The sequence below is a fragment of the Ranitomeya imitator genome, chromosome 5, assembly GCF_032444005.1.
Source record: "Ranitomeya imitator isolate aRanImi1 chromosome 5, aRanImi1.pri, whole genome shotgun sequence".
NCBI lineage: Eukaryota > Metazoa > Chordata > Amphibia > Anura > Dendrobatidae > Ranitomeya > Ranitomeya imitator.
This window is the reverse complement of record NC_091286.1, coordinates 60163545-60189042: the sequence shown is the minus strand read 5'-3', so window position 1 is coordinate 60189042 and position 25498 is coordinate 60163545. Positions and strand designations below refer to the sequence as shown.

At 41.4% G+C, this 25498-nt stretch overlaps 1 protein-coding gene across 4 annotated transcripts in view; it reads right to left on the bottom strand.

Annotated features, from left to right (window-relative positions):
• MEIS1 (Meis homeobox 1) overlaps positions 1 to 25498 on the bottom strand; it is a 217087-nt gene that overhangs the window by 154092 nt on the left and 37497 nt on the right. For all 4 annotated transcript variants that reach the window (XM_069768726.1, XM_069768724.1, XM_069768723.1 and 1 more), the window contains exon 7: positions 19885 to 19996. In XM_069768726.1, the coding sequence (XP_069624827.1) occupies positions 19885 to 19996 (112 nt within the window). The remainder of the gene's footprint in view (positions 1 to 19884; positions 19997 to 25498) is intronic.

Sequence of the window (25498 nt, the reverse complement as noted above, 5' to 3'; positions counted from 1 at the left end):
CTCTCTGGTTTAACAGAATAAAAATTCAAAATGTGAAAATTGCGAAATTTTCAAAATTTTCGCCAAATTTCCGTGTTTATCACAAATAAATGCAGAATTTATTGACCTAAATTTACCACTAACATGAAGCCCAATATGTCACGAAAAAACAATCTCAGAACCGCTAGGATCCGTTGAAGCGTTCCTGAGTTATTACCTCATAAAGGGACACTGGTCAGAATTGCAAAAAACGGCAAGGTCTTTAAGGTCAAAATAGGCTGGGTCTTGAAGGGGTTAAATAACAGCGGGCGGGCGCACAGGGGGTGGGAGGGGGGGAGGGGACAGGGATCTTTATTTTAAACATGAAAAAAAAGGATTTTTCATATCTTCTATCCAGCGAACGTTGCTGGAGAGAAGATATGAATGGCGGCTTCAGCACCACGTGGGGGGGACAGCGCTTACTGTAGCGCTGTCTCCTGCACGGCACACGGACTGCACATGGACAGCGTCCGTGTGCAGTACGTGTTTTACACGGACCCATTGACTTTAATGGGTCCGTGTAATCCGTGCGCTCCCACGAACACTGACATGTCTCCGTGTTTTGCACACGGACACACGGTCCGTGAAAACACGCTGACATGTGCAGAGACACATTGATTTCAATGTGTCTATGTGAGTCAGTGTCTCCGGTACGTGAGGAAACTGTCACCTCACGTACCGGAGCCACTGACGTGTGAAACCGGCCTCAGGTTTCCCAAACCAGTAAGCGGTTAAAATAAGAGACCCTACCATTCATGATTTCCACTCAGAAATGCTCTGTACTTTACAATACAAGTCAGAAGCAAAGTTCAAAAGGTGCGCTGACATCTTTTGGAGTGGTGGTGCCATCGGTTTTGCTTGAAAATGCTAGCAGTTTCTTCAATAGAGTGAAAACAAACAACCAGAAAACTACAGTAATAAAAGACATTACAAAAAAAACATTAAAAAACCCAGTAAAAAAAATAACAGTGACCAAAACAGAAAGAAAAATGCTCAGGAAATCACTGAAAACAACAACACCGAAGAAACTTCAGGAAAAAAAATGTCAGTTTCTTGAAACATCTTCTGCTTGAAAAATTTGATTCGGATAAGTTTAAAAAATGAGTGTACATACCTTCAAAAGGAATCTGTCACCAAGTTTTAGCCACTTACGCTGAGAGCAGCATAATAATCAGAGGCTGTGATTCCAGTGATGTGTCACTTACTAGGCTGCTTGCTGCAGTTTTGATTAAAATCATTGTTTTGTCAGCAGATCATCACTTATCATGTAGCCCTCTATATTCATGAGCTCTGCAAAACCTGGCCCTACCACTGATTAGCAGCTTTCTGCCTATGCGCAGTGCACACAGAAAGCTGGCAATCCGTGGCGTGGGTGAGATTTTATAGAGCTCAGCATTCAGAGAACTGCTAGAGCTGCAGCAGATAAAGCAGTGATTTTTATATAAAAAAAAACTACAACAAGCTCAGTAAATGACACACTGCTGGAATCAGGGTCTCTACACCATGATAATTTCTGATGTGGTTGCAAAAAACTGTCCACAGATTCCTTTTAAGCAACCAAATAGCCTTTCAGAAATATCTATAAAGTTAAAATGGCATATGCATGTAGGCAGACGTTTGTGATCTCTGCGATCACAGAGGTTCATTTATGACCATTAAATCGATAGTTATGTTCCAGATGACAACACAACCCTATGAGGTTAGGCCTAAATTAAAAAGACCAAGCAAAATGTAATAACCTTAAACATATAATTGAGTGAGAATCTAAGCAACAATTGTCGATTCAATTTATAAAAAAAAGTTAGCAAAACTTTGGATCCAACACTGAAGTCATCATATCCAATCCCCCACATTCTATAAGAGTGGGAAATATCATATTAATTGCTGCAACGTCTCGTGTTGGACTTTCTGTTTGCTATTCCCAAACTTTTTTTATTTTAATTGTTACTTATCTTGTTCTGTATTTTATTTGGTTCCTGTTTTTGAAGGCTTCATCTCGTCATTATATAGCTAATAATCTTTGCTCTGACATGACAAGCATCCCTGATATAGGGCTTACAACAGCTGTAAATCACGCTACAATGTGACGCATTGCAGAATGGAGGCATCAATACGGTATCTCTTCCTTGCAAAAGGGGAAGCAGACCTTTCACACAAGGCCATCTAATAGCACCACAAATCTACTTGGTGCACTTTTTTTGTTGTTGATTTTTGTAGCACAGCCATCGCCTTGTATCACTAGGTCTTTGATAAGAAATGCCCTATAGAACAAGGACAAAATGTACCACATCCACCATTTACACTGAGGAAACCTGCGATGAAGCCGGCGGCAGATAAGAAATATTTAAGGCTTGTGCACATGGGGCGGATGTGGGGTTGTGATATGATTCTGTTTGCTTTATTTGTGATATATTGTTGTGTTATATAAGCTTCAAGCTTCATCTAAACATCTACACACAAAATGGCGCAATGGGGCCTTAATACCGTATCCAGGAGATAATCTTGAGAACTATGTCTGTGCAATGCGGGTGAAGCAGTGTTTGCTTATATATTTCTCATCCATAGGGCTCATACACCAAATTGATTTTCTCATACGAGTACTATCCATGGTTTTCACCGACAGTACTCATACCTATGATATTCTATGGGGCTGCACACATGTCCAATTTTGTCCTCAGACTCAGTGGTCCGGGGTAAAAATCGGAGACATGTCCAATTTTGATGTAAACCATCAATGCAATTCTATGGATCCATGAAAAAAAAATCGGACTGCACATCGATGACATCTGAGTGCTGTCCAATTTTCAGGGAATAACAGAATGGAGAAGGTGGAGAACCTTTTTTTTGATCTCCACATCCAAGAAAAACTGATGTCCCTCTAATCAAACTCTGATCAGAATAATTGGACCGTTTTTTTTTCGGACGTGGAGAAAAGGATCGTGACAACCTACCCCTATGGGCAGGAAATGCACATAAATTGTGATAGAGCAGGAGTCCCCCAACCTGTGGCTCGGAACCCACATGTGGCTCTTGAGAACATAATGTGTGGTTCATGACTATTTCGCCAGCTTGATGCATTTGAACCAGGTCCACTAGGTCAAGCACACAGCTATGAAGAGGACCTCTCCAGAAACTGACTCATTTCAGTGGCACTGTACCGAAAAGCAGATCTGGATACACGTATACTGGTCATCGGAATGAGAAACATGGGTAGCTGGAGATAGAATGATACTGCCAGTTAGAGGGGTGCTAGAAGTTAGATTCGATAAGAGTGATGTAAGTGCTTCATGCGAGAATACAGAATGAGAGACAGATGGGAAAAACACCGGGATGTAAGTATGCTGCCGGTTGGGCAAGGTGGTACAAGGTAGCAGTCTTATTTATTGGGGGAAGCTTTGTCTGTCATTAGACCGGTAATTTGGGGCTTTGGATGTCACTATTCGGAGAGATCTGGATGTGGCTTGTGACCATCTGTTGCTCCTAGGACATAGAATGTTGGGGACCACTGCTATAGACACTATGAATGCCCAAGATTTCACAGTAACTCTGATTGGACATATCACTAGTTAATTGTAAAGTGCTGCAGAATATGTTGCCAATATCAATAAAATTAACATATATTATTATGGCTTTTATATTGCATCTGATTATTGTTGCTCATACCACCGGAAGCATGAATCAGATAGTCTAAAACCTTGTGATGTTTCAGAGAAAAGATATTATGAAAAGCCGTCCAGGGACTGCATATCGGATGACAACTACAAAATGGTCCTCAAAAATGTCAACTGAATTTACCAGTTTCCACAGGACTAAACAACCACTTAATGTGTACCACTTCTGAGAAGTGTTCGGATTCTCCTCAGAAAACAGATTTTGACGAACAGAAGCATCAAGCACACTGAACAAGTCTCGAGGGAGATAAGTCAACAACAGGAGAATCTGCCAATGGATTGTTACTTCTCATCAAGCCCGCCATGCCTGCTAGATTCCTGTCGGGTGAACAATGCTTTGGCTGATCGGTCGGCCGACAGCCATCTCAGTTGATTCTCCCATACACAGTAGAGCTCGCTCGGTCGTGTGCTTCTGTGTTCTCTATGAGAAACCTGCCATCTCACATGTCATCCAGCGGCTTAGTTAAGGCAGAACAATACAATGAGCAGTCTGAAATCGAAAATGTGTAATCCACATCTCGTCCGACCATCAGTCGACCGGTGCCCTCATACACATTAGACCATTGGCAGAACTCATGAATATCGACATGTTGGGCAGACGTTAGTCTAATGCAGATGGGGCCCCCTTTGCAAACACATGAATACGCTGCATAGCCGAGCGTGCATGTGCATTTGACTGTCAGTTGATAGGTATCTTAAGTCCATGACCAGGTTTAGACTCACCATATGATCAGAGGATAGATGTCTCAGACTGTATCACCAAATTTCCCTCAAAATTGCTTCTGAAAGACATATACACACAATGTGTTTTTCAACCGAGTGTGTTTCATTATTTTCTGAGCGCTTTTTGACTGCCAGTGATTTCTTTTTAGCTTTTTTCCAACATTTTTGTGACATCTTTGTGACTGCTATTTTCAGGTAATTTTTTTAATTTTATTCAACAGTCAACAAACCACGTTTTTTCAATCAAAAATGTGTCAAAACGCTCAAAAAGTTGGCAAGGCATGTTTTGGACGTCTTTTGAGCTTATTGACTTGTATTGTAAACTATAAATAGATTTCAGGATGGAAAACCCCTGAAGGATGGCCAGATCACTTCTTTTAACCACTTGGCATCTTTAGAAACCGTAAGCGGTAAAAAGGCTGTAGCATGGCTAAAGGGTTTGTAGTCGATGGGAGGTATGTGCCACATAAGTGCCTGGTTGCTGTAATGTAGCCCGGAGTATTCCTTTCTTGCACATAATCTTGTATATGTGTTTCAGGACCTGTGGTAATGTCAGACCACATGGCTAATCATGTGATGGGTTACTGGGTGGGGTTAGCTCTTTATAAGACTGGCTAATCCTTTACACAGGAGAGATGTGTGGAGGTGAAACCCTCCTGAGTGTGTTACGGCTTCAGGATTGAGCCGGATGAACTGGACACTTGCTTTTCTTTGCCTGAACCAAAGGCCCATTTTGCTTTCTGTTATTTGCCACATGGTTTATGAAGCAATAAACCCAGTGAACTTTAAAGGAACACGTCTCCTGAGTGTCAGCCGTCGCAGCTGAGTGAGTGAAATCCTTACAATTGGTGGTAGACGTGCGAGCAGCGTTCCCAGCGGAGACGTGAGTTTATTTTTGAATGTTCTGGGTCAAGGCTGTTGCAAGCCAGCAAGCATTGCCGGAGAAAATGGAGGACCTGCTGAAACACTTGGTCCAGATGCAGTCACAGCAGGAGAAAAGGCAGAGCCAGCAGGAGCAAAGGCAGCAAGAGACCAACAGGCTGTTGATGCAGCAGATACAACAGAGCCAGCAGGAGCAACGGCAGAGTCAGCAGGAGCAACGGCAGCAGATGCAGCAGAGCCAGCAGGAGCAACGGCAGCAGATGCAGCAGAGCCAGCAGGAGCATCAGCAGCAGATGCAGCTTCTGGCAACCGCCAGCCAGGGCAAGGCGAGCACCCCAACCCCAGGTTTGGCTGATGACACCCACGTCCGGAAGACGGTAAGACGCGCATTGCAGAAAATGACTCCCGGGGATGATGTTGAGGCCTTCCTGACGGTGTTTGAGAGGGTCGCTGAGAGGGAAAAACTTCCGCCAGAGCAGTGGGCAGAGGTACTTGCGCCATACCTGACGGGAGAACCCCAGAAGGCGTACTATGATTTGACCTTGCAGGATGCCAAAGAGTATCACAAATTGAAAGCCGAGATTCTCGCACGTTTGGGGGTGACACTGACTGTCAGGGCACAGCGAGTTCACTCCTGGGGCTATCACCGGGACAAACCACCTCGTTCCCAAATGTTTGATCTGTTGCACCTGGTCCAGAAATGGCTGCAGCCAGAATCCTCTGCGCCTGCACAGATGGTAGAACGGGTGATGATGGATCGGTTTGTCCATTCCCTCCCGAGGCCTATACAGTCTTGGGTTGCCCAGGGTGATCCCCAGAATGCCGACGAGCTGATCGGACTGGTTGAGAGATACCAAGGGTTGGAAGGCTCCTTCGGGAGGCAGCCCATGCCGTACTGGGGGTCCCAGAAGGCAGCTGAGTCCCAAAAAGGGGTGGTGCGTCCAAGGTCACAAAGGGCGGAGGAGGTGGTGCCCAAGGTCCCCACGGGTGATATTATTTGTTGGAGGTGCCACAAGCCAGGACATATAGCTGCCCGTTGTTCCCAAACCACTGAGCAGATGGACTGCAGCATGGGACGCCGTTGTTCATACTATGCGTATCCAGCCTGTAGTGTGAACTCTCCATCCAACGAGGGACCTCAAGCGTGTCCCGTAAAGGTGAACGGTCGAGCAGTAACGGCACTGTTAGACTCGGGGAGCCTAGTGACCCTGGTGAGGGCCACTTTTCCTCTCCACCTGCTCCCAGGAAAGAAGGTCGGAGTGCGGTGCATACATGGTGATGCAAAGGACTACCCTATGGCCAGGGTGGACATTGAAACGGCATGTGGCACTGAGTCCCACATAGTCGGCGTGGTTCAGGACTTGTTGCACCCTATAATTATTGGCCGGGATTTCTGTTTGTTTTGGGATTTGTGGAGAAATGGTTCTGAGCTCCCTGGCAGGGAACCAGTGAACCCTGGAAGGGTATCGCCACACCCAGAGGCAGACAGTTTTCCTTTTTGTGTTCTGGTTGGGGATGAGGAGGAAGTATCCCCTACATCTGACATTCTGGAGTTAGAAGTTACCGGTGAAAATTTTGGGACTGCCCAACATAGGGACCCCACTCTGAGGGAAGCCTTTAATAATGTCACAGTTATTGACGGGGTGGTACAGGAGCCGGGGGCAGACACAAGATTTCCCCATTTTCTGTTAAGGGGGGAGTTGTTGTACCGTGTCACGAAAATATGGGAGGAGTTGGTAGAGCAGTTGATAGTGCCGGGTCCGTATAGACGGAAAGTGTTGGACATGGCCCATTCACACATCTTGGGTGGACACCTGGGGGTGGAAAAAACGCAGGAACGGGTCTGTTCTATTGGCCTGGGTGTCACCGGGAAATAGTGAACTATTGCAGGTCCTGCCCTACATGTCAGCTAACTGCTCCTACTCCTCATTTCCGGAACCCCCTTGTGCCACTGCCCATTATTGAGGTACCGTTCCAGAGAATTGCCATGGACTTGGTCGGTCCCTTAGTTAAATCAGCTCGAGGCCATCAGTATATATTAGTCATCCTGGACTATGCCACATGCTATCCTGAGGCAATTCCCTTGAGAAATTCTTCCTCAAAAAGCATAGCCCGCGAGTTGGTCCATGTCTTTTCCCGGACAGGTCTGCCAAAGGAGATCCTGACTGACCAGGGTACACCTTTCATGAGCAAGGTGATGAGGGAGTTATGTAAAGCCCTGAAGATCTCCCAGTTGAGGACCTCGGTGTACCATCCCCAGTCAGATGGCCTTGTTGAGAGGTTTAACAAGACACTAAAGAGCATGCTGAGAAAAGCTATAGAGAAAGACGGTAGAGACTGGGATTGTCTCTTACCCTATCTGATGTTTTCCATTCGTGAAGTTCCACAGGCCTCCACAGGGTTCTCACCGTTTGAGCTTCTATATGGCCGACATCCACGAGGACTCCTGGATATAGCCAAGGAAACCTGGGAGGCCGAAGTCACACCCCACAGAAGCGTCATTGAGCATGTGGCCCTGATGCAGCAGAGGATTGCAAAGGTGATGCCTATCGTGAAAGAACACCTTCTCCAAGCACAAGAAGCTCAAGCCAGGGTCTACAACCGGTCTGCAAGAGTGAGGCAGTTCAATCCGGGAGACCGAGTTCTTGTGTTAGTTCCAACGGTGGAAAGCAAGTTCTTGGCCAAATGGCAAGGGCCATATGAGGTTGTCGAGAAACTTGGTGAGGTAAATTATAAAATTCACCAACCAGGAAGACGGAAACCATTCCAAGTTTACCATGTCAACCTCATCAAGCCATGGCAAGATAGAGAGCCGACAGCAACTCCGTCATTGTTAAGCAACCCAGAAGGTGAGGTTGGAGCGGTTACTATAGCAGAGACGCTATCAAAGACCCAGAAACAGCAGTGCCGGGAGTTACTCCAGAAAAACAGGGACCTGTTTTCAGAATTGCCAGGATACACGAAGGTCATAGAGCACGAGGTCCTAACAGAGCCACATGTGCGGGTGAATGTGAAACCTTATCGTATTCCTGAGGCTCGTCGAGAAGTTATCTCCAAGGAAGTGGAGCGTATGTTGAGGCTTGGGGTCATTGAGGAATCCAAGAGCGGTTGGTCGAGCCCAATTGTCCTGGTCCCAAAACCTGATGGAGAGTGGAGGTTTTGCAACGACTATCGGAAGTTGAATGAAGTCTCCAAGTTCGACGCTTATCCCATGCCCCGTATTGATGAGCTCATCGAAAGGCTTGGGCACGCCAGATATATATCCACCTTGGATTTGACAAAGGGGTATTGGCAGATCCCCATGGCACAGGAAGCCAAGGAGAAGACGGCCTTTTCGACACCTGATGGATGCTTCCAATATGCCCGGATGCCGTTTGGCCTACAGGGAGCTCCGGCGACCTTCCAGAGGGCTATGGATAGAGTCCTTGCACCCCATAAGGCCTACGCTGCTGCGTACCTAGATGATATCGTCATCTTTAGCCCGGACTGGGAGAGTCATCTGGAGAAAGTCCAAGCGGTGTTGGATGCTATAAGAGAGGCCGGATTTACTATAAACCCGAAGAAGTGCGCCTTGGGTAAAGAAGAAGCTAAGTACCTTGGATACATAGTGGGTCATGGAGAAATAAAACCCCAAATCAATAAAGTGGAGGCAATCCATACATGGCCAAAACCAGTTTCCAAGAAACAAGTTAAAGCCTTCCTGGGAATCGTGGGATATTACAGGAGGTTCATCCCAAACTTCGCCACGATGGCTGCGCCTCTGACTGACCTGCTAAAAGGGACAAAATCAGTAATGGTTAAGTGGTCCGAAGAAACAGAGTCAGCCTTCCAAGAAATGAAAAACGCTTTGTGTAAGCAACCCGTTCTGATGGCCCCAAACTTCAAGAAAGAGTTTATTCTTCAGACAGATGCCTCAGATGTTGGGGTGGGAGCAGTCCTTTCCCAAGAACTACATGGGGAGGAGCATCCTGTTCTCTATCTGAGTAGGAAGCTGTCCTCATCTGAAAAGAACTACTCAGTCGTTGAGAAGGAGTGCTTGGCCATAAAATGGGCAGTGGACACATTGCGGTACTATCTGCTGGGACGTAAATTTAGACTGATATCTGACCATGCCCCGCTTAGGTGGATGAGAGAAACGAAAGGAAGAAATGCTAGAGTCACCCGTTGGTTCTTAGCCCTGCAGGACTTCAGTTTCCATGTGGAACATAGGGCCGGAAAGCTGCACGGTAATGCGGATGCCCTATCGAGAATCCCTTGTTTAGTGGGGGAAAGTGCCAAGCCCCACGGCTTTAGGCAGAGGGGGGAGGTATGTAGCATGGCTAAAGGGTTTGTAGTCGATGGGAGGTATGTGCCACATAAGTGCCTGGTTGCTGTAATGTAGCCCGGAGTATTCCTTTCTTGCACATAATCTTGTATATGTGTTTCAGGACCTGTGGTAATGTCAGACCACATGGCTAATCATGTGATGGGTTACTGGGTGGGGTTAGCTCTTTATAAGACTGGCTAATCCTTTACACAGCAGGTATGTGTGGAGGTGAAACCCTCCTGAGTGTGTTACGGCTTCAGGACTGAGCCGGATGAACTGGACACTTGCTTTTCTTTGCCTGAACCAAAGGCCCATTTTGCTTTCTGTTATTTGCCACATGGTTTATGAAGCAATAAACCCAGTGAACTTTAAAGGAACACGTCTCCTGAGTGTCAGCCGTCGCAGCTGAGTGAGTGAAATCCTTACAAGGCGTTCAAAAACTGAGCATATGAACGGAAAGCCATTTTTACATCAAAATTCCTATGTTCACCCTTTTTAGCCCTTAGTTAGCACTTTTTTAGGCAAAATTCAGAGTGGAATCCATCTGAAAAAGTTGTCATTTGCACATAACTTTTTTTTTTATTGAAGTGTTTTCACCATGTATTGAAAACTAACCACGATATAGGCTAAATCCTTGAAAATTAAAGATATAAGAGTAAATTCTCACTCTGGGGTCCTATCATGCCTGTGCTTTAAATCATAAGCCTATCGATTTAAAGCGGAAATGTGTAATTCTTCTTTCTGCCTATGGGGGCACTGCAGGGGAATTGAACACTTCCTTGTCTGTAATCCTCCAATATTATGTATAATTCCTATAATAGAAAAATATTGCTAGATTCTCTATTGCATATCTTTCCATCCACACTTATCTCACACTTTGGGACTTGCTTTTTATATCCTGCTACTTTGTGACCCGGCACTGAAGCTGACAAGAACCAAATGTATTTACCATAACAATAAGACAACAGTTATATTGAATCATGTCTCTTCTCGGCAAGCGGTCATATCATGTCAAAAACCAGCACATGATAATGGCATCAGTGAAATCAGGAAAGGTCAATCAAAGACAAGCCACAGTCTCTGCCGTCAGGATGACCTTCGGAGCTTGTGACAAATTGCTATCAGTCAATGTCAACTAATGACAGGAGCTCTTTAGTCAATCAATTGTTCTAAAAATGATCAAGAAAACTACTCACAGGACGGCTCATTTTCACATCAATGCCTGTGAAGTATGAAAAGCTCATTTTTTTTTTTTTAGTTTTTAATAAGCTCATAAGTAAAGCAGTTACTGGGTAACAGAGGTCACCTTACCGAAAAGACAGAATCTCTCTTTTGCCATTTTACATATTCTTTCATTTCCATATTGTAGCAAAAAGAAGTATGTCACAGTATTTAGTATTCTGCTATAGGACGAAACCATGGAAGTGGACCACATGCCAGCTGTTGCGAAAAACACAGCCAACAGTCGTATGCCAGTCTATGTAAGCTACATATTGTAGCAGCAATTTATATAGAGTATTCCAACTTCTGTCAATTAAAGAAACTTTGTTTATAAATATTTATCTATCTTTCAATTAATCTGTCTATTTATCTCTTTCATGTATATCTGTCTGCCGATCAATCTAACTCATATGTCTATCTATCATCTAATCTATCTATTATCTGTCTATCCATCTAGATGTCTATCCATTATCTATCTATCTATCTATCTATCTATCTATCTATTATCTATCTGTCAACTCATATAAATCTATCTATTATCTATCTATCCATCAAGAAGATGTCTATTCATTATCTGTCTATCTATCTATCTATCTATCTATCTAACCATCCTCTATTATCTATCCATTATCTATCTATCTAACCATCCTACTATTATCTATCTATAAATTTATCTATCTATCAATTATCTATCTGTCATCTCATATAAATCTATCTATTATCTATCATAGCATATCTATCAGCACAGGGGCTCAGTGGTTAGCACCGTATTGTAGCTCAGTGATTAGCACTGTTGCTTTGCAGCACTGGAGTCCTGGGTTCAAATCCCTCTAAGGACAACATCTGCAAGTAGTTCATGTTCTCCCCGTGTTTGCGTAGGTTTCCTCCGGGTTCTCCGGTTTCCTCCCATACTCCAAAGACATACTGATAGGAAATCTAGATTGTGAGCCCCAATGAGGACAGTGATGATGATGTCTGTAATGCGCTGCAGAATATGATAGTGCTATAAAAGCAAAGCATAATAAATAAATAATAATTACTGTATCTATTTAACGTATATTTGAAGTTTTGGAATATGTAGCACAACCAGTCTCCGCTTTTCTTAGGGTCAGCAGCTACCAGCAGTTTCATATTACCTCCTAAACCTGTATTGCTTGTTTCTCAAATTAAAATATCTTCTGCAGCCTCAAACTGCTCCAAAGTCATCCATAGAAAAGAAATAAAGGAGGCCGAGCGACACTTAAGCTAAGCCATAATTGGAAGTATGTGAAAAATGAAGTGTCAGTTTGGTCAATAAAGGGCAAAGGTCAAGGGGGACTGGAGCCCAAACCCCCTGCGAAATGTGCTCATTAAGTTGTCCAATCAGCGAGCTCCTTCCACCCTATCACATCAGTCATCAGATAGAAAGCCGCTCCAGAATACCCAGCTCTGTGCAGTTATTACTCCTTGTGTTCATGTAAAAAAAAAAAAAAGGAGAGCTGGTATATAAATCGTTGCTCAGTCAACTGGAACATACTGTGGCCCTTCACCTCCCCCGCTCCCCTCTTCTTCTCCGTCCGGCAGGATTGAAACAGCCACCTTGAGATTCCCCTCACCAGTATGAGAAATGATCTGAGCCTGCAAGTATGTTGTACAGAAACAGAACATTTTGCATTGTATCCTTGATGGATCCTTAGCAAAAATCTGCTATAATCATTACAGGAGAACGGAATCCCAATCTGAAAACAGCGAGACTTCAAGCGGCGGCTTATGTCCTGCTGATTTTACATCTATTGGTTATGACCTTAAAAGTTATTCAAAAATAGTAACTTTGTTTCTTTGGCCTTCTCAGAAGGAAACCAGAATATTAGTGTCTAGTTTCAAGATACAATGTAGCACAGGCCAAACCTTCCTAGAGTCTAAACAGAATGTGCGTTTGACCTAGCTCGGAGATTTAGGTTGCGGCCCCTGGAGAGTAGGACTTAATCTGGATCAAACTTTTAACTTCTCTTCAAATAGAAGCCTAACCCAGCCCCAAACCTTTCAGGTTTCTGCACATTATCACTAAGCAACTCCAGTTCATTGACTGGGAACTAAACAATCCAAGACGTTAGTCACAACATTACTCCAGCCAGGAGAGCATTAGTCTGGGGCAACCAGTTTGGGAGAAAACTTTTGAAATATGGAGGGGATCAAATATCATTTGGTTCTGCTGCTATATTATAGAACTGGAGATACATTATTGGAAGTGACACAGATAAAACTGAAATTAGAGGGAAAAGACTGGAGACAAAGCGCAAAATATGGGTCTTATCTGGGTAACAATGTTAAAAGAATTACACAATTGTGCTCACCTGGTCGGGTTGTGTGCACACAACCACTGATGATGCTTAGGGATGCTGCAGACTCACGAGGAGATGAATGTATAAGTCGTGGAGAAACAAATGGGTAAATTCTGCGCTGCCGTGGAAGAAAAGGTGAAGGATGTCAATCCGAACATAAGTGGTTTATTCTTCAACGCGTTTCGGAGTATGCAACTCCTTTTTCAGGACAGCCACAATCGAATCTTGTTGACGAATAAACCACTTATACTCGGATTGGCATCCTTCATCCTTTCCAGGACGGCAGCGCAGAATTAAACGATATCTATAACCCTGTACGTAACCCCTTTCTCATGTACAGCACCATGGAATTAATGGTGCTATATAAATAAATAATAATAACAATTAACCCATTTGTTTCTTCACTACTTAGAAAATAGATGAAGCGCAAAGATAGATACTGGAGATAGATATATAAATAATTATTACGCTCTAATTAAGCTTATTGCTAAGGGCATATTACACGTTGTCCCATAGACTCTCCCCCTGTATGAGAGAACATTACTTATATTTCCAGAGACCTCTCATTTCCTCCTCATATTAAAAGTAAATTACAGGTTGCTGCCAAGGATCTCCATTAGGAAGCTGCAGTGCCATGCTCCAATGGCCTTGTGGTTGTAAAGCTTGGATAACAGCCACATACATTTCCCAAATGAAAAATCCATACATAGAAAAAAAAAGTCTGAATGATATAAATGGGTGGTAGTGAAGCAAATAGATGGTAAGGATGTGTTTTTGTGAAATTTTATGAAAATTAGTGGATAGAACAAATACGCTATAGATACATAGGAACTAGTGAGTAGAATATAACTGGCTTCATGTTATAGTCTTTTTGTTTGTTTTTTTAAACATTAACGTTTAGAATTATCAATATTCTAGCATTTATATAACTAATTCATAGAAGTAGTTATAGTTATTATTGTTGCTGTTTTATTTCAAACTTGCATTATAAATTCATAAATAAAAAAAGATCCAATATTGCCTAAATATTTTAACAATTACTTTGCTGCACTTACACATGCCAGAAACATATAAGATCCTGCATATTCTATCTATCTATCTATCTATCTATCTATCTATCTATCTATCTATCTATCTATCTATCTATCTATCTATCTATCATCTATCTATATGTCTATCTCTATTGATCTATCTATTTATTTATTTATTTATCTATGTTTCATCTATCCATCACTCTATCTTTCATGTCTGTCTGTCCATCCATCCATCTGTCTGTCTACATATTGATCTATGTGTATATACTGTAGATAGATAAGTAGATAGAATATACAGACATATCTATATATATCTATATATAGATATATATAGATATATATATACACACATGTAGATCGTTATGTAGACAGACAGATGGATGGATGGACAGACAGACATGAAAGATAGAGTGATGGATAGATGAAACAGATAAATAAATAGATAGATCAATAGAGATAGACAGATAGATAGATCGATCAGTAGAGATAGATAATAGATACGGTAGATAGATAATAGCTTAATGATTGATGATGATAGATAGATGATAGATTGATAGATAGATAGATAGATGATAGATAGATAGATAGATAGATGATAGATAGATAGATGAAAGAAAGAAAGAAAGAAAGAAAGAAAGAAAGAGTGGAAGAGAGGGTGGGAGAGAAGTAGGGGGAGGGGAAGGAAGGAAGGAAGGAGGGAACAAAGAAAGAAAGCAAGCAAGAAAGAAAAGAAACATCAGAACAGCACTGTGAAATGCAAAAGATGGGGACAGCAAGACTCCATGATATATACAAAAGAAAAGTAGCACTGTACATAATACCAGTATAAAGTGGACTTTATTGGCAAAGAGCAGCTTTTTTGATAGATAGATAGATTGATAGATAGATAGATGATAGATTGATAGATAGATATGAGATAGATAGATAGATAGATAGATAGATAGATAGATAGATAGATAGATAGATAGATAGAGAGATAGATAGATAGATAGATAGATAGATATGAGATAGATAGATAGATAGATAGATATGAGATAGATAGATAGATAGATAGATAGATAGATAGATAGATAGAGAGATAGATAGATAGATATGAGATAGATAGATAGATAGATAGATGGATAGATAGATATGAGATAGATAGATAGATAGATAGATAGATATGAGATAGATAGATAGATAGAGAGATAGATAGATAGATAGATAGATAGATATGAGATAGATAGATAGATATGAGAGAGATAGATAGATAGATAGATAGATAGATAGATAGATATGAGATAGAGAGATAGATAGATAGATAGATAGATAGATAGATATGAGATAGATAGATAGATAGATAGATAGATAGATAGATAGATAGATAGATAGATCGTGCTAATTTCCATAGGCAGTGTCACTTTCCATCAATAATCTGATAATAAAGCTGTGGTCAGTGTCATATAATATGATGAGAATTTTATGTATAAGGGTCAGGAAGTTCTATTTAACTCTACAACACATTTTACTACCATAGTAATGTAAGAATTCATTGATTCCAGACAAATTGCAGGAATATTTGTCAGCAATTGCCACGGTGAATTTAGGGCTGTAATACAATAGCACTAAAATAACATTTGCAAAACTAGCAGAGCATGCAAATATGTATGAGAAGCATCTTAAAGTGAGTAGAAAGTCTCCCCGAGGCCACACCTGAGGCCCTAAAGGCTGGTACCATGAGCCGCCCGCTCCCCATGTTGTGGAGACATAATGACTGCTAAGCCTCCTAGTGCCAAGTAGGCTGTGCTCATTGCTGAAATATTTCGCCAACTCCCGTTCGTACACTGACTCCTGCTGACTTCCCAAAAACCTTACAGTAGAACTAGTCTCTTTCAAAGAAAATTAACCGTATGTTCATGAGCCTGTGCTTAGATTTGTGCCCAGAGCAAGTGAGACTAAGAGAATTCCTGAACACTCATGACTAAGGTCTCTTGTATTTGGGCACTATAGCACAATCATTGCTATATACAGTATGTCAGGCGTCATCATCTAAGCATCTGATCAGCAGTCTATAAATGATAGAGCTTGTCGTATATCATGCTTTATAGGGATCATATCACATTTGAAACTCATAGGCTACAAAAGCAGAGTATAAACTGATGCTATCTAACCCTTGCTTGGTTTTGGGATGAATTGGTAGGTTTGGGGGTTTGGGGCTAGGTAGTTCATTAGAGCCATTGGGGGTAATAAAGTCTATAGGATAGTAAGAAGATGGGGCAGAGGGTGTTGGAGCAACACATTACTAGGGACATAAGAATAAGGCGCGAGTCTCCCGCCTCAATACCCGGCACTGCCGCCGGCACTCGGGACCGGAGTGTGCGGCGACATGTATTTCTATGCAGCTGAACGCTCCGGTCTGAGTGCCGGTGGCAGTGCCGGTATTGATGCGAGAGACTCACGCAAGTTTCTCGCATTGAACTCACAAGTGTGACCCCGGCTTTAGGGTTTTAGAGGTCATTTGGAGCCTAGGGGAAGGTACAAGAAATTATTTTTTGCCTGTCATATAAGAGTAGAAAAATGCTTAAAAGCCCTCTTTCCATCAAAGATTTTATCCTTTTAATATATTGCAATCATCACATTATTTAGCAATGTGTACTTGTGATTGCTCATTTTGCCTTTCTACCCAATTCATTCTTCTCTTTTCCATTAGATGTATGAAATCGAGAACAGGCTAGTTGAATACTTCTAAGCTCTATGTACAAATATTTCCCCTGCATGTGAGTCATCATTAGAACTACAATTCTTCTACTAATCACTGCAAAGTCCCTGGCAGTCCAGCTCCACCATCTCTTCAACTCCTGGCTCAGCTGCTCTGCTCCTCCCCACTGCCAGGGACTTTGCAGTGATGTAGAATTGTAGTTCTAATGATGACTTATACAGGGAAAATAGACTTCCTGTTTCTACATAGCGCTAAGAAGGATTCTAATATTCTGGAGTGATGGAGTTTCGCTTTAATTATTGTATTGTTAACGTTGTTACTTATGTCTGTTGTGTTTGACACTGTTAAACTGTAAAGCGCTGCGGAGTATGTTGGCGCTATATAAATAAAGATTATTATTATTATGAGCAAGCGTGCTCGCATAAGGTGTTAACCCGTGTCCTAATCGAGCATTTTTAGAATGCTCGAAAAAATGCTGGAATCGCTACAGCTGAAACAAATGCAGGGACTGCAATCCCTACATGTGTTTTGGAAGTCGAACAGCCGTGAGACATGCAGCTGTGGTGACTCCAGCATTGTTTTTTCAAGCACACCGAAAAATACTCAATTAGGACACGAGCATGCTTGGGTTAATTAGCACACTCGCTCATTACTACAGTAGTCTGTTATTAATCATGTGATGCAAAAAGCTTAATGGAAAAGAGAAGAATTAACTGGGTAGAAGGGCATAATGAGCAATTGTAAGTACACAGTGCTATATAATATGATGAATGCAATATATTATGAGGATAAAAACTTTGATGGGAGGAGGAGTGTTTCTTTAAAATGATGTTTTATTCTTGAGAGCCATTCAGAATTTTTCCATTGAAATCCAAGCGTCTACACCTCTGCAAAACTGTAGGATCAGACTGCAAACAGGGTTTGTTTGTAGTCTGTAACCATGGACACACATAGGTCTCCATAAGAGCTGTATAGACAAATAAAATAATCTATAATTTTATAATTTTCTTGTGACCGTGCACATAGCCTCTAAGACATGAACAACTAGGTACTAACATCTGCTAACTCATTAATGCATATTGGAAGTTATCCTGCCATAGAAAAACATGACGAGGAACTTTTTTTTTTATAGATAGTTATATTTAATTGAAGTTACACCTACCACACCTAGGTTTGGCGGAAATGAAAAAGTAAAAATACACAAATCAGCAAGTTCTAAAATAAAGATAAAATTGTAGCAGAAATAAAATATAGTATGTAAATAAGAGCTTCACAAATTCCCATACACCAAGATTGTACTACTGGCCCAAGGCCAATACAAACCGCCCTAGGTGAGTTCTATTTTTGAAAGGTATGTGACTTACATAACTCCATATATAACCCCCCACCTCCGAACTATAGACAGACAGACAGAGAGACAGACAGACAGACAGACAGATAGATAGATAGATAGATAGATAGATAGATAGATAGATAGATAGATAGATAGATAGATGCACTTTTATGCTCACTTTCCATGGTATATCCTAGAATCATTGGGATAAGAGCATAGCACAAAACACTCCGTGAACAATTTAAAGAATGACGTTAAATACCTCCATATGTCCACTAAAAACAAATGCATACTGATAAGCAATAGTGAAAAATGCAAAAAAAAAAAAAATCTACGTGGATCTAAATTCAAAGAGCTGCAGAAGGCAGAGAACTGAAATCGTCTCATTAAAAGAAGATGCAATTATCATCTCGCGATTAATCTCATCCACAATGAATTCAAATTCTAGAGAAGAAAAAGTGGTGGGCCAGATGTAGCAGAACTCCGTTCTCCTGGTAGACGACCCTCTTTAGACTTTTGCAAAACTTAATGAATTATCTTTAGGCTACATTCACATGTCTGTGTGAATTTTACCATCCGTAAGAAACGGACATTTTTTTTTTTTCAGATGTCAACCAAGCTATATCCACCATTTTCTCACTCGCTTCTTTTTTTGTTGTTTTTCATTGAAGAAATGTGTTTGTACGCAAGCCAATACAAATTTCTCTCGTCGTTTTTTTGTATTAATTTAAAATTGATTACTAAGCAATGAATCTTTGATAAACGGAAACTAATTTGATTTCCGATTTGGATCTGTGTTTCACGGATTGCCACGGACTTGTATGGCTGAGTCTGATCTGCAGACATGGATCGGAATAGGACCTGTTCTGTATCTCACAGATCTCACATGTGCATCAATGATGTTCAGGAATACGTGTATAGTTTCCTGAACTGTTATGGGTCCAAAAATCAGACGTTTCACACAAATTTGTGAATGTAGCCTATCTCTGATTCATCAGAGTGCAGCCAAAATGATAGGAAACAGATTCAGCTCTGCTACATCTGTAGAGCTTTCTCATTCATAGGGGTCTGGTTCCCACACAAAGAACAATAGTGCACTAATCACATATAACAAGGGATTTACCAATAGCAAATCGGCAAAATTAAATATTTTCCCATCAGAGTTATATTGTATAACAAGTTTCGGAAGAAATAACAAAATAACAAGATACTAATCAACATTAAAGCAATAAAAAGGCAATATAGCCGTCAGAAATGGCCACACTGTGCGTATTATTTAGGACGCAATCCTACTGTATTATCAGGTAGCAGAGCTGAGTTTGTCAATGGATGACATAGATCTGAACGATGGTTTTGCATTGAACCACAGTTAAAACGAATGCATTGGATCTCATTTTTAGAACTATTTTTGCATTTTGATCTTGAACAAAAAGTTTACCTTGTGTCTTATGCTACTGCAAAAGACACGGTTATTGAACTCTGGATTCACAAATGTAGTTTTGGGAGCATTTTTAGCAGTTTGGATCCAAAAGAGTAAACGAAAGACGTTCCTAAAAAAATACAAAAACTGCACCAAAACTTATATGTGTGAAGTCAGCCTTTTTTTAAAAAAACAAACATAACATAATCAGCTTTGCTACAGCTGTGTACATAAACTTTAATATTCAGTATTCCTACCTTGTTCGCTGCTGTTGTCTCCGCTATGCGACGTGTGCCCCCCACTGGAAGGTCCTGGCGTACCCCCAGAACGAGTCGACGCTGTGTCATCATGGTCTCTGCTCCAGGAAGGCTGTGGGAACACATTGAAACTTGATAAGCGCAAGGGGAAAAAAAAAAAAGTAAAAGCTTCAAACCACATCTTTTTTTTTTTTTTTTTTTGCATATATTTAACAAGAACCAATTTAATGTGCAAATTTAAAGGAAAGCTGCCAAATGGCTGTGCATTAGTTTCTTTCACTGAACTAAACTGCGCAGATATCTTTCATAATTGCGCTGCGAATTACCATCGAAAACACAAACATTCCCGAGAAAAAGGCAAATAACGGCGTCTAGATTCTGATTATATTTAGCAGCATCAGACCCTCTGGCGTAACAGTCTGTTACTCCTCTGCAAATGCAGAAATGAGAGTGGTCTTTGATTCTGCCGTTTATATAGTCTTAGCCTCCGATACATCGCACAGGACAAGCGTAGAAGAGCCCTAGACACAATAAGGCCCGGGCCCCACAATAGCCGATAGGTGTCAGCTGTTTGCCGGATGGCATGTGGCAAATGGACTAGGCAAGAGGACAAAAAAGAAGGGAACAACAATGGCTTCACATGGTCTATGTACACTCAGCCCCATGCAGAGCCTCCTTGTAGCATTCAACAGAAAACAGATGTTAGTCCTTATCACAGGGCGAATTTCAAAAGTAACATTCAGATAGGAAAAATTGGCTGTAAATTAAATTCTTACAAAAAAGCAACAATCCTGTCAAAAACACTCCTCCCGAGCCTCCTTTTATCATTAGAAAAGTTTTAATTAGCCTTTCAGTAATTACTTCTAAATATAGCTATAGGCACATGCGCGGTTACCCAGTGCATGCATGCATAATCAAGACTGTAATTCTTAGTATCGGCTCCCATACATGGCAAATTAATCTATCAATCAGGAAATATAGATGTAATGTCTGATAAAGGAGTCATTTATAGTTAAAATGTGCATTACCTGTTATTATAGGTCAGCTTCAAAGAGTAACAGGGCAGTTGCCTAGGGGCCTCTACTAAACAGGGGCAGAGGTTATTGCGATTTGCCTATATTTATTACTGAGGGTTAGGACTCGTTCACATTGCAAAATTTTCCATCCGAGTGCAAGCCGAAAAACATTGGATCGCTCTCAGACCAATGTTTTTCTATGACAGCATGTCTGACTTTGATCTGATATTCAGATCACACTCGGACATGCAAGTCACTGAGTCCATGGAAAACTTTGGCCTGCCCTCGGATGACATCTTAGTGTGGTCCTATTTCTACAGACTGACAGAATGGAGAAGATGGAGAAGTCTTCAAACAGAGGCTGGACAGACATCTGTCTGTATTGAGCAGTGGGTTGGACACAATGACCCCAGAGGTCCCTTTCAACACTAACATTCTATAATTCTTTGGAATTGTTTTCTCCATCTTATCCTCACCCAAGAGAATCGAATCACACTGTGATCAGGGTGTCATTTTCATAATTGCCCCAATTCTCTCAGATGAGAGCATCTATGGTTGTATGACCCGGCCATATTGTCACTTGCTGCACTATTAGCTAGGATAAATTTGGTGGTCAAGAATAAGAAACTACCAGACTCATCTTATTGTACTTTATCTCTTGGATTAACAAACAATTAAGTTCCTCGTACACATAGACTAAACTTTTGTGTGAATAGGGGGCGCCAGCCAACTGATGTTGGGAAAGATGTCGACCGGAAATATCCAATTTCGGATTGTCAATCGATAATTTTCCGCTGGAATTAAGCCACCGACAGAAATGTTTTTTGGTAGATTTCTCATAGAGAACATAGCAGCGCTCGGCCAAGTGAACGCTCCTTTTGTATGAGGGAGACGAATGAGATAATGGTTAGCTGAACGGTCGGTCAAACCATCGGTTGGTTGACAGTCATCTAATGTGTATAGGCTGGGGTCTAATTTTTGCCTGATGGTAGATTTCAGGGAAAAAATGGTTTGGGCTGTCTATTTTAACATTTTGTTCTCAGTGGAATTAAATGTCCTAATCCCTCCCAAGGTATCTTGCAACAACTTATTCCTCTCTCCCCTTTCAGAAATCATGCTCATCCCACTGAGCCGACCGTGAATGTGTATTGGGGAGTCAAGAAGAATAGGTGGGTGTATGGGGCAGCACCTTTGTCCATCAATGTCTCCTATTGGAGCAGATAGGCTTTGGCATGTCGGATTTTAAATTACTTAAAGCTTGCGAATGCTACACTGCAGCGTTGACACCGGCAACTTTCTGTGAAAATGATAATCAAGTAGCAAAAAGTCAGAACCATTTGGATTTTTCTCAACTTTCTAGACACAATGTGACACCATTCACCTGCATGATGCCGCAATGTAGCATCAACATAGAGCGTTGTTTGGCCGCGTGACCTGTATTCTGACCAAAGTCACCGTGTAGCCCCAAACTTAAGCAATTTAAAAATCCCACATGCCAAACCTCATGTGCCTCAACAGGAGACATTGATGGATACGGGTGTCGCTCCATACCCCAGCTACACTTACCCACTCCCCATTACACATGCATGCTCATCTCAGAGGAGCATCTATTATTTCTGAGGGTTTTGCTTCTTTCCAGTGAGAACAAAATGATCGGTTGAAATTAAACAGCCCAAACCTTATTTTTTCCTGAGAAAGCTTTCATACCCATTATATGGTCAGTGGCCAAATATCTCGAATTTTCAATTAGTATTCCGTAGATAAGATAGTAAAGCTGCAGCGTATTAGGCAGCCAAAAATTATACCGTGACAATTTACGCTTTTCCAGGCACACATTGCAGCACACTGTCACTCATGTCAACCCAACCTTACCCACAAAATCATGCAGCCAATTATCACTCAATAAATAAACTTTGCCCACCATGCGTAACTACAGTTTTTCCTGCATACCGCACCACAACATGGGAACGATCCCTCAAGGGTTTGAAAAGGACTGCTGCTCTCATTCACACCTTTCTGGATGTTCACTACTTTTGCTCCTTTTTTTCTGGAGTAAAAAATAGTTGTATTAGTGACTTGTTAATTTGCACTTTATTCATTATTTTATTTGCGCCTTTGTTTTCCTTGTTGTGCTTTTTGTTACTTTTATTTATCCTATTCCTTATTTATTATTTTGAAATGCTGAAAAAGTGGTGCATGAAATCACATTTTCTAGTATTTTAAAGCTTATTAAGGGCTCATTCAGACATCCTTATTTCACATACATGTTCTATCGGTGTTTTTTTTTAAGTATACGACATGTACCCATTATTGTCTGTTGAGCAGATCACATGTCCGTATTTTTGGGGGAATCGTGGTTCCATGCAAATCTCACAGAGACATATCCATTTATTACTGACGGCACAAATAAAAAATGCCAATACCAGTCTACGTGTCCGTGAAAAACAAGGGCAGCACAGGGATGACATCCATGTGCCATCCATGTGCTGTTCATGTTTATCATTGCAAGGGATAGGAGAAGCTTTGGAATTAATTTATGTGTGAAAAAACACTGACCAAACACCGATCCTCTGCAAAGTGCCAAAAAAAAAACAAAAGAGAGAAGCAATCATTGTGCACTCAGTTTAATGAATCTGGAGCAAAAAAGAAAAACAAGACAAAAAAATGACCAAATGTCTCACAATACACTAAAGTCACCCTCTCCTCATCCTAAGGCTTCATTCAGACGTCCGTGTTTCACGCATGTGTTCTAACCGTATTTTCCCGGATAACACATGTACCCATTATAATATATGCTGCTATTAACATGTTCGTGTTTTTTCCCAGCTCACAGATGAAAAGTGGCAGTACATGTGTATGGGTCTGTGAAAATAACCACGGCACACAGATGGCATCAGTGGCAGCACGGTGGCTCAGTGGTTAGCACTGCAGCCTAGCAGTGCTGGGTTCTAATCCCACCTTGGACAACAACTGCTAGGAGTTTGTATGTTCTCTCCGTGTTTGCGTGGGTTTCCTCTGGGTTCTCCGGTTTCCTCCCACATTCCAAAGACATACTGATAGGGAATTTGATAATATATGCAAACTGTAAGGCGCTGCGGAATATGTTAGCGCTATATCAAAATAAAGATTATTATTATCAGTGTGCTGTCCTTATTTGACTCTTGAAGCTATAGAGAGGTTTTGTAACTTTTTATTTATCCATGCGTTAAAAACACGGATGACACACTGATGGTAAAAACCGACATATGGATGACACACTGATGGTAAAAACCGACATATGGATGACACACTGGTAAAAACCGACATATGGATGACACACTGATGGTAAAAACAGACATATGGATGACACACTGATGGTAAAAACAGACATATGGATAACACACTGATGGTAAAAACGGACACATATGACACACTGATGGTAAAAACAGACATATGGATGACACACTGATGGTAAAAACAGACATATGGATAACACACTGATGGTAGAAACGGACACATATGACACACTGATGGTAATAACCGACATACGGATGACACACTGATGGTAGAAACCGACATATGGATGACACACTGATGGTAAAAACGGACATGTGGATGACACACTGATGGTAAAAACGGACATGTGGATGACACACTGATGGTAGAAACAGACATATGGATGACACACCGATGGTAAAAACCGACACATATGACGCACTGATGTAGAAACAGACATATGGATGACACACTGATGGTAAAAACCGACACATATGACGCACTGATGTAGAAACAGACATATGGATGACACACTGATGGTAGAAACGGACACATATGACACACTGATGGTAATAACCGACATATGGATGACACACTGATGGTAAAAACCGACATATGGATAACACACTGATGGTAAAAACGGACATATAGATGACACACTGATGGTAGAAACGGACACATATGACACACTGATGGTAATAACCGACATACGGATGACACACTGATGGTAGAAACCGACATATGGATGACACACTGATGGTAAAAACAGACATATGGATAACACACTGATGGTAAAAACAGACATATGGATAACACACTGATGGTAGAAACGGACACATATGACACACTGATGGTAATAACCGACATATGGATGACACACTGATGGTAAAAACGGACATATGGATGACACACTGATGGTAAAAACGGACATGTGGATGACACACTGATGGTAAAAACGGACATGTGGATGACACACTGATGGTAGAAACAGACATATGGATGACACACTGATGGTAAAAACCGACACATATGACGCACTGATGTAGAAACAGACATATGGATGACACACTGATGGTAGAAACGGACACATATGACACACTGATGGTAATAACCGACATATGGATGACACACTGATGGTAAAAACCGACATATGGATGACACACTGATGGTAGAAACGGACATATGGATGACACACTGATGGTAGAAACGGACATATGGATGACACACTGATGGTAGAAACGGACATATGGATGACACACTGATGGTAGAAACGGACATATGGATGACACACTGATGGTAGAAACGGACACATATGACACACTGATGTAGAAACAGACATATGG